The 14,677-nt window shown below is 50.1% G+C and overlaps 1 protein-coding gene across 1 annotated transcript in view; it reads left to right on the plus strand.

The window, feature by feature from the left end:
- LOC122797729 overlaps nucleotides 1-12,083 on the plus strand; it is a 131,290-nt gene extending 119,207 nt beyond the window's left edge. Inside the window, exon 4 of the mRNA XM_044066256.1 lies at nucleotides 11,896-12,083. Coding sequence (XP_043922191.1) covers nucleotides 11,896-12,083 — 188 coding nt within the window. The remainder of the gene's footprint in view (nucleotides 1-11,895) is intronic.
- Nucleotides 12,084-14,677: the final 2,594 nt, after the last annotated feature.

Raw genomic sequence — 14,677 nt, forward strand, 5'->3', positions numbered from 1 at the left:
CCAGCATACATGTGGGGACATATGTCACCCGATGCTTCTCAGACAGGTTGGAGGTCACACCACACAGGGTTGGTGCTCAAGGTGCCTTGTCACACTCATATCTGGACCCAGTGGAGGCCCACAAGGCTCACTCCTGTGCCCCCTGCCATATGGCATCCGACCTTCCAATGTGCATGCAATCATAGGGGGATTGTAGCAGACAAGGTATGCAGATGACTACGCACTGGCCAACATACCCAACACCCCATGTTACACGGACATCCACCTAGGGCGTCATAGACAAGGATGACTGGTGCCAGAGCCATGGCCTGCTACTAAATGCCAGAGAAGGTGCAGCCCTACCCAGTGTGAAGGACATGTTCGTCCCAATGTCACATGTAGGTGGTACGCCATTAAAGATGGTGGACGTGTTCAGGGAAATGGCTACCACACCTACCTGTGGCAACCTCTGTCAACACACAATGGCAATGTGGGTGTGAAGACATTCCATTGTGGCCTCCTGGTCTGGATGGAATGGCAACCACATCACGGGTGTTCATTGTACCCCTGTACACATCACACACCAGAGCAATGACTGCGTACAATGGCACATGTGGCCTGTAGCTAACCTGGCGCCTGCAGCAGTCGGAAGGAGCGCAAGCGTTCCACAAGACGGGGATGCCGGTGCTACGACATGTGTCACAAGCTCCACGGCCCAGGGGACACCGGCTGTGCATCTTCACCGCACAGCTGCTCCGGGGTGCTCTGTGCCTGTCCTACACGGCCATGTCTGACCTGGGTGACATGGGCACATTCCACCTCCCAGGCTCCATGCAAACACGGGCACAGAAGCGACTGTCAGACACCTCAACACAAAGATGAGTGGGACGTGCTGGGGGAACAGGGTTAACGGCCAGACACCCCCTACAACATGGGGAGGAGTGCCAGGCCATGTGAAGGAAAGGCCCTGACTGCCTTTGTCCAGGACTGCTAATGACATGTGGATGTGTGATGATAGTTATGCACCAGCCAACCTCTGTGTGTCACTGCTAGACCAGGGACTGGGGACTGATGGATATGGCATCCCCATCCTGAGGGGTGTTAGACACCACACACAGTCATGCTAGGTCCACACATGTCGTAGGGCACATATCCTGTTACGTTCATGTGCGCCTATGTACCTATGTAGGGGTCCATGCTGGATGCGGGTAACTGTGCTATGCTGATGTTGCCAGACATGCCTGTGGGTACCCACGACTACACGTGGGGAACTAATTACAGTGCCCCCAGTAGGCACGTGCAAGTACACCATCAGTATCATACGGGTTAACTGCACCGACATGGTGCTACACATGTAACCACCACACATACTGTGTACACATATCAATGAATGCTGCACCTGTCCTGCATGGTATGTCTGCTGCATGATGTCCGTGCACAACCCACATCACATACATACCTGTCACCAGCCATACACACACACCACAACATACATCACGTAGTATGCGGACACAGGTATCACATACACCTCTCACTATCGTGTCCACCCTGTGCATCAGAATATGTTAGCTTAACCGTGCAGTGATGGTGTAGCTCACAGTTATCGGCAGAGACTTCATCATATGCACAGGGTGATATGTGTGCCACAGGCATGGGCTGTACCAATGGATGACATCATGTGTGTGTGTAAGGGCCAGTGCATTGAGTGGGCATGACTATGTAGATTGCATGTGGGTGTGGTGGAGCCCTACAGTTGTGTCTGCTGTGTGTGGGTGTGTGTGTACACAGTTCAGTCATCTGTGATGCCTACGGGGTATGCTTGGCAGCCCTGACTGTACAGTGCAGGTGTTACGGCTCACTGTGTCTGCGGCGGCGACCTGACCAGCGCCTGCCTGGGGTCGCCGCAGACACGACGGGTGGAATGCGGACTGTCCACTCTCCGATGTCACATGTCCGCTGGAAGCGTGCCCGCGACGGGGCCGTCCAGGGCCACGTCCACGTGGCCTGCTCTGTCCTGGTGTGGATGGTGTAGTAGCAGCTGCACTGCTGCTGCTACCAGCACTGTCTGGGTGGGCATGGGGGGTGGGCCGGACACGCTGACCTGCGGCAGGTGGTGTTGCTGGCACACGCCCGTGCCTATGCCTCACCCTAACTGGCGTTCCTGCACGGACTGCACGCTCAAGGATGGCCATGCCTCGGTCGAGGATACCAGCCATGTCACCCAATCTCCTATCCAGAACATCGACAAGATGCTGTTGTGCATTCGCCAATGCCTGGATGTTGTCATTCAGGATACGGATTGCGGACCTCTGCAGCCTCTGCCCTTCCTGGTTCTGCCGTTGACGCGTGCCTGCGCCGCCATTACAGTCTGGAACATGCGTCTGGTTATACCAGCTGCTGCACCCTGTCACGGCAGGTGTATGTCTAGCGGTGCTCCCCCTACGAGCAGCACCTGCCACATGCCTGCGTGGCACTGCACCAGTCCTTACACTGGCAACATCGTGTGTACCCACACCTTCTGCAGCCACCACACATTCCTGCTCGGGGACAACAGACGCTGACTGACCGTCATCTATGGTCAACGGTGTTGGGGTATGTGTCGGCATCTGAACCGTGTCTTGGGATGAAAGGGGCGTATGTGTGATGTTCTCCACTGGCACAGTGTCTGCCTGTGACGACCCTGCCTGTGCCTCAAGCACATGGTCATCACCACTAGTATCTGTGGGGACACTAGCATCAGATTGACCGCAGGACGCGAACTCACCTACAGCACCTGTCAATACAAAGACATACCATCGGTTACAATACAGACACACACACACCCACACACACACACACACACACACACACACACACACACACACACACACACACACACACACACACACACACACAGACAGCATGCATGTGATAATGCAGGTGGCATGCAGCATTCACACAACACAGACCAGTGAATGCAGACCAGACATTCATAGTGGCAGTATGTACACTGCCCTGGTGGGGACAGTACAACAGGCAGGTGTCATTTAGTAGGCATGCAGTACACACATTCATGGTAGTTTGCATGTATCAGCGTGATACACCGTGTGGCCGCGAGTTGAGAGTACACATGGCTGCTGACAGTATGTAATGTACACCGCAAACATGTGCGGTATCATGTGGACATGTGACGATGGTGACCCACCGCATGCACCACATCACAATGGCTGTCACGGTGCAGTGTTATGTGTACAGTCTACAGATACAATGTATGGGTAACAGTGATGTCTGTGCAGGTACGCTTGCTGTGAGCTGTGTGCATAGCTGTACAGTGTGAAGTGCGGGCTCTGTGCCACTGCACAGTAGCAGGACACAGCTATGTGTCTGCGATGCGTGACCTGGACGCATTACATTGCCATGTCTGTAAGTCAGTTCAGATGCTCAGCAGCACGTATATGGTGGACATTGGAGGCACCTGTAGTAGCTGTGGAGAGGCGTTCCATGTCACTGGTGTACTACATTGGATGTCCAGGGGGTCCACTACAGTGATGAACCCACCATGTGTGTACAGGGTGCAACGGTGAGTACCCACTGTGGATGTGCTGTAGATCAACATGCCTGTAGGTATCAACCATGGCCTTGTCTGTCTGAGTCATTGACTATTGTGTGTGGTAGACATCGTGCACACTGCCCTGTGGTGGCCCATGTGACATACAACCATAGTAGTGTGAGGTGTCACATTCTGTGGATATGCTGACAGTGTGGATGTCTGCTATGTTGTGCATAGGTCATGTCATGGTGTGACAATGCTGCAGCCAGACATCCGCGTGCATGGGACATGGCATGTGCCATGTCTACAACGTGTGCACCGATGCAGGGGCATGGGTCACATTGGTAACACCTGTGCTCTGGCCAGATCACAGCTCACTATGTGGTACTGTGTGCATACTGCACTGGCATACCAATGCATACTACACATGCAGCCATTGTGTAACACCTACACCATTGTATGCATAGCTGACTGCACGTAACACACCAATAGGTTGTGTGGTGTCATAGCACTCTACACTAACGGGTGTATCTACTGTACATGGGTTTTGTGTGTGTCGTGTGGTGCGAGCTGTATACCGGGACTGGGGCACACACAGGTGAGCATGTCATGCCTAGACACATGGGGAATATCAATACAGCAGAACATGCCTTGCACTAGCAGCAGACGTACCTGCAACAGACCCTTGTCCTTGCGACACGCCAGACGTACCTGTAAAGGCATTGCACAAAGGTATACACATTAGCCATTACTATCTCCACAGTCAGCACTGTGCATCTCACATCATGCATGTGTGTGGTAGCATGTGCTATGCACATGTCTGCTAACACAACATAGCATACTATGGTTTGCATCTTGTGTGGCCATATACCTGGCATGTATTGCTATATCATGTGTTGTACTATGACACACCCACGTCGCCTATCATACAAACATGCAACACTGACTTACCATGCGGCTCCAGGCTCATATCTCGGGAGACACCCACCTCCACGATGGACGCAAGTGTTTCTGCGTGTTCTTCCGTGGGTGTCCCCAGACTGGCCAGGAGCTCCTCCGTGGCTGTGAGTGGGGGCTGGGTTGGTGGCCCACCACCTGTCCCACGTTGTTGCCTGGCGATTGCAGCGGCACGCTGTCTTGCATGCTGGATCAGGTCTGTGCAGTGCCTGCGGATTTGTTGATAGCTGCGGTTGTTTCGCCCGCTGTTCACCCTCCTGCACATCTCCTCCCACATCTCCTGCCGTTCCTGTGCCTGCTGTGGCACATGGCTAAATAGGGCGGCGTGGTTGCCATGGAGGTATGGAATGATCACCTCCTCCTCCTGTCGGCTGAATGGTGGAAGCGGGAACGTGGCATTATCTGGAAGACATAATGATGGTGGCAGGTCACATTCACACTGCTGTGCTGGCATACTGTTGGAAATACATTGCTATGACATATACGACATCTGCACAGTGATCTGTGAAGGGCATCGTAGCAGTGACACAGCCGATGTTCTGGCTTCACACCATTGAGCACTGGGTGTCACATCATATCTGTGTGCCACCCCATCACACTGTACCGCACCATGTAGATGTTAGCCTGCCATGGACATGTGTACCTGGCTGCACCTATGTCCATATCAGTTGGCATAGGTCCCCATGTGAGTATGTGGTACTGTTCACCTGGGCTGTGTATATGTCAGTACACATCACGTCTGTGTCCATTGTGAACGCCAGCAGCGGCACTGTACACATACACATGGACACCTGCACATGCATGTGTTGTGCCATGTACTTCCACACAGCACTGTACGGTGCTGGACAATCCTGCCACAGCTCACCTGTGTTGCATATGTGATAGACATGGAGCAATGTGTAACCATGACACATTAGCAGGAAAGGCCATGCATAGCATGTACACACACATTGTGCAGAGCATCACACAGCACCTGTAACATGACAGGGTGCATCGCCACATTACTGCTGTGTATGGTTGATAGTGAGAGTGCCTTTTGTCCATTGCACCATGTGGGACTGTGATAGCTCATGCAGCCTTGCTGGTCAGCTCTGCATGATATGGCAGGGTATGCCACATACATGGCACTGGGTGTGATCCACCTGGGGGTTGACGGTATTGGCAGGGTGGCTGTCCATTTGCATATGTCATAGCTGTGTGAATATGGACATTCAACATGTTTATCACCATGGTGTGGGCACTGTCCTCGAGCGAGGTATGCTGTACACTGCTTGTTGAGGGTGTGTCTGGTGCATGCAGGTATCACACATCCATGCATACACTGTAGCCCTGGCAGGTGCTATGTGCTGGGATATTGATCGACACAGTGCTGTATGTGGACACACCACTATCCCATGCACATGGATGGCTGCCTGAACTTATGTGGGTAACACATATGTGTACATCCAGTGCCGCTGCCACCCACATGTCTGCTGCTGCACTACAATCGCCATCCCTCCCTCTGTGAATGTGGTGTTGGGCTCAGCAGAGGTATCCATGTATGGGACAGGGATGTTCACTTAGCAGGCCCACTGTTCGTATCGTCGATCTGTCCATACACCTATGATGCAACCCTCACACATACAACCTCTTCATATTGTTGTTCACAATGGTGACACAGATATATTGCTATGCGGAGGCATTCACGAACATACATACACACAGGCATGCACGTCCATCTGTGTCATTGCCTGGAGTATAGGTGTGGTTTGGCACGTAACGAGTTAGACTGCAGGTGGCGCAGACCTACTCTGCACATGTGTACATGGTAGGCCTGTTCTACGGTAGGCATCTGTGATGTGCTGTGCACATCTCATATCTGCACATGTGGTTGGTGTCCATCGGTCCACGGGCCAGTGGTGGGACATACAGGGATGTTGCTGAACATATATGCATGTGACCCTGTACAGCTGTGACGCTAGCCTCTCAGATGCTCATGTGAACACCGTACACACACATGTGGTTGTGGGCTGCCGTCCGTACCCATCTCCACCTGTGGGTTGCTATCATCCCACACACTCCTTGTACTGTATGTTCAGGCTATGCACCTATGTGGGGCTTGTGTGCATGCAATACGATACTATGTGCCTTTGCACCCATCACAGACAAGGTCACACAGGTACACCGGCAGCCATACACATCGCAGCTTGTTGTCAGCACGCCACATGTGGTACACACCTAACACATCTCCTGTGGGACATGGTAATTTGTATGGGCATGTCCAGTTGTCACATACCACAGCTACCCTACATGACGGCTATGCAGGACATGTGTGTGGACATCTACTGTGACATGTACACGCAGCAATGCCCCCTACCTACATCACATGGTACTACCTGTGAGTATGTGTGTCTGCATCCATGCTATGGCCATAGATGACAATTGTACATCAATATGTGCAACATACCTCATTAGAGTTGTCATGTGCACATGTTCCATGTGTCAATGCATTGTTTGTGTCTGTTGGCGTCATTGTTGTGTGCATGGTTTACATGGCTGACATAGCGTACTGTGTCTGATTCCAGGTACTTCATTCGGCTACCAGCATTGTACCTGGCAATACATTCCAGCCATCATGTAGCCAGCTTAGATGACAGTGGGAGGTGTTCCGCCATGTGCACATATGTCACACAATGCGAGGTGACTGACACATTGCCAGGACTGGGTTCTGACTGCTGTGTCTGTGTGTACCGGGTGTTGACAACCATGACTGCACCAGATGGTGTCTTCTGGATGTGTGACATTCACAACAAACACCTACATTCACATAGCAGCGCATCGTCCACGACAATGGACATTCCTGCATGAACACTGTCTACAGTATGTCTGTATGACCACTGCATATATCACTGGTGGCCACCAGCATGGCTGCCTACAACAGCAGTGTGTATCCTGTGCAAACATGGGTTACACCAGTCACAACACACCTGTGTCAGATGGCCCTGTAGTGGGTGACAGTGCAGTTCCATTCATCATGTAACGGTATACATCGTGCACCAGTATGTTGCAGACATGTGAACGGCTGTGCTAGTCGACATATGCACACATGACACATCACCTGGTACACCGTGTCTGCCTTGCCACCTGCTATTGTGACCACCCTGTGATGACATTGTACGGCCCACATGGACTTGGACATGTGATGGCTCAATGGTGAATTAACCCTCCAGGTGTGTGTCTAGCCAGGTGTCCAGTAGCCAGTGGTCTGCATGCAGGGATAGTTTACATTGGCCTACTCTGTCACTGGGACTGTTGACTATGGTCATACTGTTGTTATGCAGGCATGTGCTGTTTGTCCAGTCTGATAGTCGTGTTCAACCACACTACCGTGGCACATGACGTGTGGACATCTGACTAAGGTGTGCAGCCCACATGTACATCTTCACATGCTATGCTGCCTGTGCAGTGGTGTCACATGTCTGTCTCCGTCAGGGCTGTCACAGGTAGGCACAGCATGCAGTGATGTGTGACAATGCTTACACCCTCCACTGTGCTGTACACTAGCACTGCACACACAGTACAGCACACATGTCATTTATCTGCAGTGCCTGGGACCTGCCTCCATGCCCTACACGGCACACCTGCCAGTCCAGATTGTACACAGATCATACCTCCCAGGCACATACCTGGACTGCAACACACATGGGTGGGTGGTTCCCACACCACACCGTGATTTACACACATACTGTATATTCCCATGACACATTGCATCATAGGTAGTCCATGTTCAGATACCCATGTTCGTGGCCGCTACTCACATTGTGACAGGCGACAGTGAATACACTGTACACCACAGGTTACATGCCGGTCGGGTTGGCATACTGTACATTGCACCTAGGACAGTTGCTACTGCTATGTATTGCCAGCAACCGCCCTTCCTAGTATGGACTCCATGTACCCACACATGCTTCCATGCAGTGCATAGCTGGGTGACACATTACGACACATACCATACCTACACTACCCTCAGCATGCACCAAACCTCCATGTGTCTGTGTGCTAGGCCTACACACCTCCCCCCCTGTTTGCTGAACATCCATGCTTACCACCCCTGCTAGCCACACCCTAAACACACAACCATAGCAGCATGCATGGTACATACACACTACAGCCGGTATTACTGACATCCACTGACAGTGGTAGTTGATGGCATGGCACCCGTCGATGGACAGTCTACGCCTGTGCCAACACTGATCACAGTGGACTTCTGCAACATTTACACTCTGGTAGGGACCATGGTAATCGACACTGAGACATGGTGGTGCAGGCCTTTTCACAGACGCCACAGTGGTATTCCTGTTCCATGCACACGTGCTGTATGGGCACATGTGCAGGCTGTTGCATGGTAGTTATGTTCACCTGTGTGTTGTGTGTCACTTGAGAGACATGGTGTGACCTGATGGTGCATGACATACTCCACAGCCTAGCTACCTACACATGACTGCCAGACATTGCAGTGTGGGCCCTCATGCAGTGTGGTGGTATGTCTCTGCTGTTTGACTACATCCACATTCAATGCAGCATACCACGGTCATGCAGGCATTGGCGACACAGATGTTGCTGTCATCGTGCCTGCCAATGGGGTACCTACCAGCAATACACACTCTCACTCACTACAGGGTTCCAATCCTTGGCTGGACATTGTATTAACCCTGTGGACACATACATAGTACTGCCATACACATGTTATGTCCGGGAACACAGTCCCAATGTCACCTCAAACCGCCAGAGTTGTTGTATCCCGCCAACCTGGCTGTTACATGTCTCTGCAGCACACGCCAGTGACTGCTAGCCCATTCATGTCGTTGTGCACGGTGACCACCACACTACGACATCGACCACACTACATGGATGGTACTGCATTGCACGTATGGGGCTGCATCTCTACACCCATGACTGGGCCATTCAGTATGGCACTGGGCCACATCTTGACATACATGCTTCACACACTCATTGACTACCTGCATGCCTTTCCTGGCACCCTTGATGGGCTTCTGTGCGCCACAGCACACCACATCCCATGCTGGCCACCTGTCATATTATTGCATGGGTGGTTGGGGTGGTAAAGAGGGTATCACATCAGACATGATCTGCTCTTTGCCCTTCAGCACCATTCCACTTTATGCTATTGCCAGTGTACACATCCAGCATCACATCGTACCCTATGTATCGGGATGTTACGCCATGTGCCTTCTGTACAGTTCACACAGTGGTGCAGGCATATCATGCTAACTACAACAAGTCAGGGACGTGTGACATTGCACGGTCCTCAGACATGTGGCCCCTCATGCTCAGTATTTGCATCGACACTACCTGCTGTCACACAGTACTGTACATGCCTACATATACCACTTCTACATACCTGGCAGCATTCTAGCTCATCCTACTCATGTTGCTGACACCCATACAGGTGTCAGTGTGGCAGATATATCATGTAGATATCATTGCATCAGTTACATCACATAGTGCATACACATCACCTTTGCATACCGACAGTCATGCGGTGTGTATCACATGGATACTGTCCCTATACAGGCATATCACGTTGTACATGGTTGATGTACACACATGGCCCACATGGTGCTGTGGTTGCCATATTACACCATGGCGTGGGTACACGTGCAGGACCACGCATTTCTGGACCGTATGTCTAGCTGATACCTTGGGTGCCTTTGTACCAGTGCCATACACACGTACACGCAGGTCGTGTTACAATAACACATGCGTGGTGTACCTTACACAATGGATACAATGTTACATGTCTCAGTATAGTCATGCTGTGCCTCTACCCAGCTCAGACAGTTTACATATGCAAATGACAGTCATGTAACACATCTAACTCCACCTGCATGCCACTAACACAGGGTGTAATCTACTCTGCCATGGGCCATGTTCTCCGCAGTACTGATGCATGTAGTACTCCTACATGGCGTTTGCAGTGGGCAGGGTGGGAGGAGCAGTCCTGCATGTGCACACATGCCACATTACTCAGCCCGGGCGTCTGTGTGACATCCACAGACTGGACACACACCATGCTGTGGGACATAGGTCCTGTGCAACATCCCACAGGGGCACACTGTGTCACTAGTCATGTGATAGCTTCCTTGCTGGTAGGGTGACACACCATGGTACCACCCACAGCGGACGCATTGTATAGACATGACAGTTGACATCCAGTTCTGCCGTTCAGTGGACACTACCATGGGGGGTCAGTACTGTGTAGCTACTGCACATGTGTTTACACCGCCCTGCTGGACATCATTGTGGCAATACATTGCACCTGCTATGGAACGTTTGGACATGGTCACTTGCTGTTCCCTCCATTTCGGGTACCTATTCTGCTACTACATTGTCCCATATGTGCAGGCCATACATATCTTGTGTATGTACATAACATTAGGCCATCGCTCCATCATGCATGCTATGCCTGTGATACTGTCTATGATTTGTGAACATATCCATCATGACAGCTTTGCATTACACATAATTGACATAGTCGCCCCTTACCGCGTGGGATAATGCGTAACGTCGTACATATCCGTATGACATCGATGGTATATGCCCATGCACATGTGTGCTGTGACACTATACATACATGTCCCATCCCCGCTGTGGCATTTCATTGGTGGATATCCACGCCAGCATCAGCGTGGGTGGTGGCATTGTTCTGTGTTTGCAACCCCTATGGCAGACCTGGGGTAACGGTTACCACCTGTGCCACTTTGTAAGGGACAGTCCCTCCTGGGCAGGTTGTGTCTGACAAAATATATTACAAAATGGCAAATGTCCTGAGATTGTGGACATCACTATCATTCTTATGTAAGAGTTGCATCACATAATTTATTTATGTATGTACATTCCTAAATGTTACAAGACACACAATAAGCAACTTTCGCTACAAGACTACACTTTTCCTTATGCCAAAGACTACAGTTCTAACCCTTGTACTGACCATGGGTATGTGCCCACCTGTAACATCTGATGTGTCCCGCTAAGATTTCCCACTTGCCATTTGAAAAGGTGGCAAGCTTGAACCTGGGGTTATCGCCATCCGGTGTGTACATGTTATTCCACTGCTGTGCACACGTTGTCCACAGTCGTTGGTATGCTGCGGCGTTTAGCATTACATATCCAACCTTCGCCTCTCTGCCTGATGGACAGGTATGCGCTGGACGCGTGCGCCGTCGAGCATACTGTACGAAAAGGTCGTCGCGGTGGTCGTGGGGTTGTCGCAGATTCACGCTGGACACCGAACTCGGCAAACTGCTGGTGGAGTTGAACGCTACCCTTTCCGGTGCGGATGGGTTGGGCTGAGTTGGGTCTCTGTTCCCTTGTTTCTCGCTTCTCTATTCGTATTGGTTGGTGGTATGAACATCTGGTTTGAATATCAGGGAGTCTTCGCTGCTGTGAAATTCGTCACCTGAGGCATGTGTTAATCAGGCCAGATAAACCGGCTGATGGGAATTGGCTAACCTTACGCTTCATGAACAGTTACGCTGGCACTGGATTCGAACGACGAACACGGGGACAGTTATTTGCCGGCAATGAGGACTGGGCATGGAAACATCGAAGCAAATAAACAGTTGTTGGCGATGGTTCGGCGGCCGGAACGCTGAACGGTTCATTATTCACTGGCGATATGAATGAACGGCGATGGATGACATATTGTGGCTTTCGCTGGCGCTGGCGGACGGGATGCATCGGCAACGCAGAGATGACTTTCGGAACTGGACGCTTCGGAACAACTGTCGTTTGGTATGGGTTATATCGCGGGATCAGTTGGAATGGAATTGATCATTTAACGCTTCGAATATAACGCTGATGACAATAAAATGAAGCAGAATTCAGGTTATACGGTGATTCGGATCAGGCACGACAGTTGATAATCATGGAATATGATTGCATATCAACTTCCGCATCGGGATTATATCGCGGATGATGAATAATTTCTTCATTGGCGCGTAAACTGGTGGATTCTGGTGATATGAACAACAGCGATAAAACAATAAATCGACAAACGGATGACTTCACGGGATGAGATGTTCGTTGAACGGAGGATTCGCTGCGATATGGCGACGAAAGATTCATGAAGATCGTTATTCATTCTCATTGAAACTATAAACGCTGGACTGGGAACATTCCATTTAACCATTTCGCTGGGGAATTCATGGAATGCTGCGCGCAAAACACCCTCGGGTTCAACATATGCATTCAACCTGTGACTCATCGCTTTGGTTAAACACGTATAAATGGACTTTGTTAACCTGCAAAACAAAACCTTCGCTGGGGACTTTGAACAGTAATATGAACTCGATGAACAATATGGACTGAAACGGCTTCGACTTCGTGGGATATGGGATGATTCGCTACTGGTTTGTGAAAACTGCATTCTATTTGGATATCGATTCTTGAAATGGATTCGCTGTTTGGGCGTTTTAAATGGACTTGCTATAAAATGATTCGATTCATCAATTCGACAAACTGGTTGAATACAAAACATATCGTTAACGGATGAATCTTCATATTCTGCGTTCGTATATCAAAGGTTCAAATATGGATGGAAGACTTCGAACGAACAATTCATTTCTGGCGGCCTGATTCTTCCTTCGACTTCGCTATCGCTATTGGAATCGACTTCGCTTCTAAAACTAACGGCTTTCGCTTCTTCAAAGTGCTGGGATTGCTAATTCGTTCTTCAATGTTGGGATAACATACCAAGAACTATTACTTCGGGACGACTATCGATTATGCGTGGAACTTCAAACCATCAATGATACCGTTTGGCATTTCGCTGGCGATACCCTCCAGGACCTGGACAGGACGGCGGTCATGAACGATTTAAAGATAACGACCGGAACTGCATCAGGTTTATTCAGTAACGCATATCTTTAAGCGTAACCTTCATTTTCAACTTTTCGCCTTTAATTCTTTAACATAAACTGATGAACTGAATTCGGTAACATCGACTTCAACGCTGTAGAACAAGGACGTTCCGTATACTAATAGCTATTAGATTAATGCAATCATTTAGTGATTACCTTTATTCGATCCACCTCCACGATCCGCTATCCCCAATTACATTCTGAAGCGGACAATATTTATTAATGGCGTCCATTTACTAATAATGGAGTCAGAATCAATCCATAAATTCTATCAAACGATATAATACTATCGTTCCATCTTTACCAGGCGTAGACATAATGGAATGCGCCCTCTAATCTGGGGCTGAAATCCAGATCAATGTCCATGGCTTCAAATTTATTCGCCCTGTCTTACCCTAACGGTTAATGGCGAACTTAATTGGCCCTCGAGCATTATATCCCTACCGCCAGCTGTTTCAAGTAGAATCATATTAGTGTAGCATACAACATACTATGAATATGTGGAGCACTTATTGCCTGGAGAATACTACAAAGGGCTCCACGAGGATCTTATCAAACACGGAACCGTGATTTCAACATCCGAACACCGCGCTCTATGAGTTATTCTACCGTTTGTCGTGAAATTGCCTCGATATAGCATTCTTACGTATTATTATTGTGTGCATTTCTGATGGGTGTAATCATCAACCACGGCTCCAGTCGTAATGGCATCCCCACAAAGGTGACCTTGTGTGATATCCCCAGATACCTGATGCAATGGCATGCCAGATCAAATTGATGGTAGCTTCCAGGGCTGCCTTACACATCCATAATAATGCCCTGCGCGTACCGCACCACGACCACAGCAATTGATGGAGGGTATCCCGCTTCGCGGGTTTATGTAGCGTCTACCCTGCTCCCGGGTGGTGACTTAATTTCTAATAATGCATTACAGTCTCTCATACCAGGACCTCCAGATGTTAATGCCACGATTGGAAGCGGCGCTATATTGCCTGTAAACTCCTCCTGGAGATGTGGGGAAATCTTGTGCTCATGGGCGTAATGAGTATGGCATCCAGAACTGGTGTAGTACCCTGGATGCTGATGCCTTATCGAGGATATCCCGTTATGTCCCCGGTTGGCCTTTGAAGATTTTCTGTAATGGCCAGTGATTATGAAGCTCCACACATACCTTGGTAATCCACTGGGATGGAAACCCTCTGTTGTCTTGTTCTCCGAGTGGCCCGGCGCAGGCTCCACTATTGCTGTAGCGTGTCCTGTCCGCCCTGGCTCTAATATCTCGGATACCGCG

The sequence above is a fragment of the Protopterus annectens genome, chromosome 3.part1 (genome assembly GCF_019279795.1).
Source record: "Protopterus annectens isolate FY-2018-M chromosome 3.part1, PAN1.0, whole genome shotgun sequence".
Classification (NCBI taxonomy): domain Eukaryota; kingdom Metazoa; phylum Chordata; order Ceratodontiformes; family Protopteridae; genus Protopterus; species Protopterus annectens.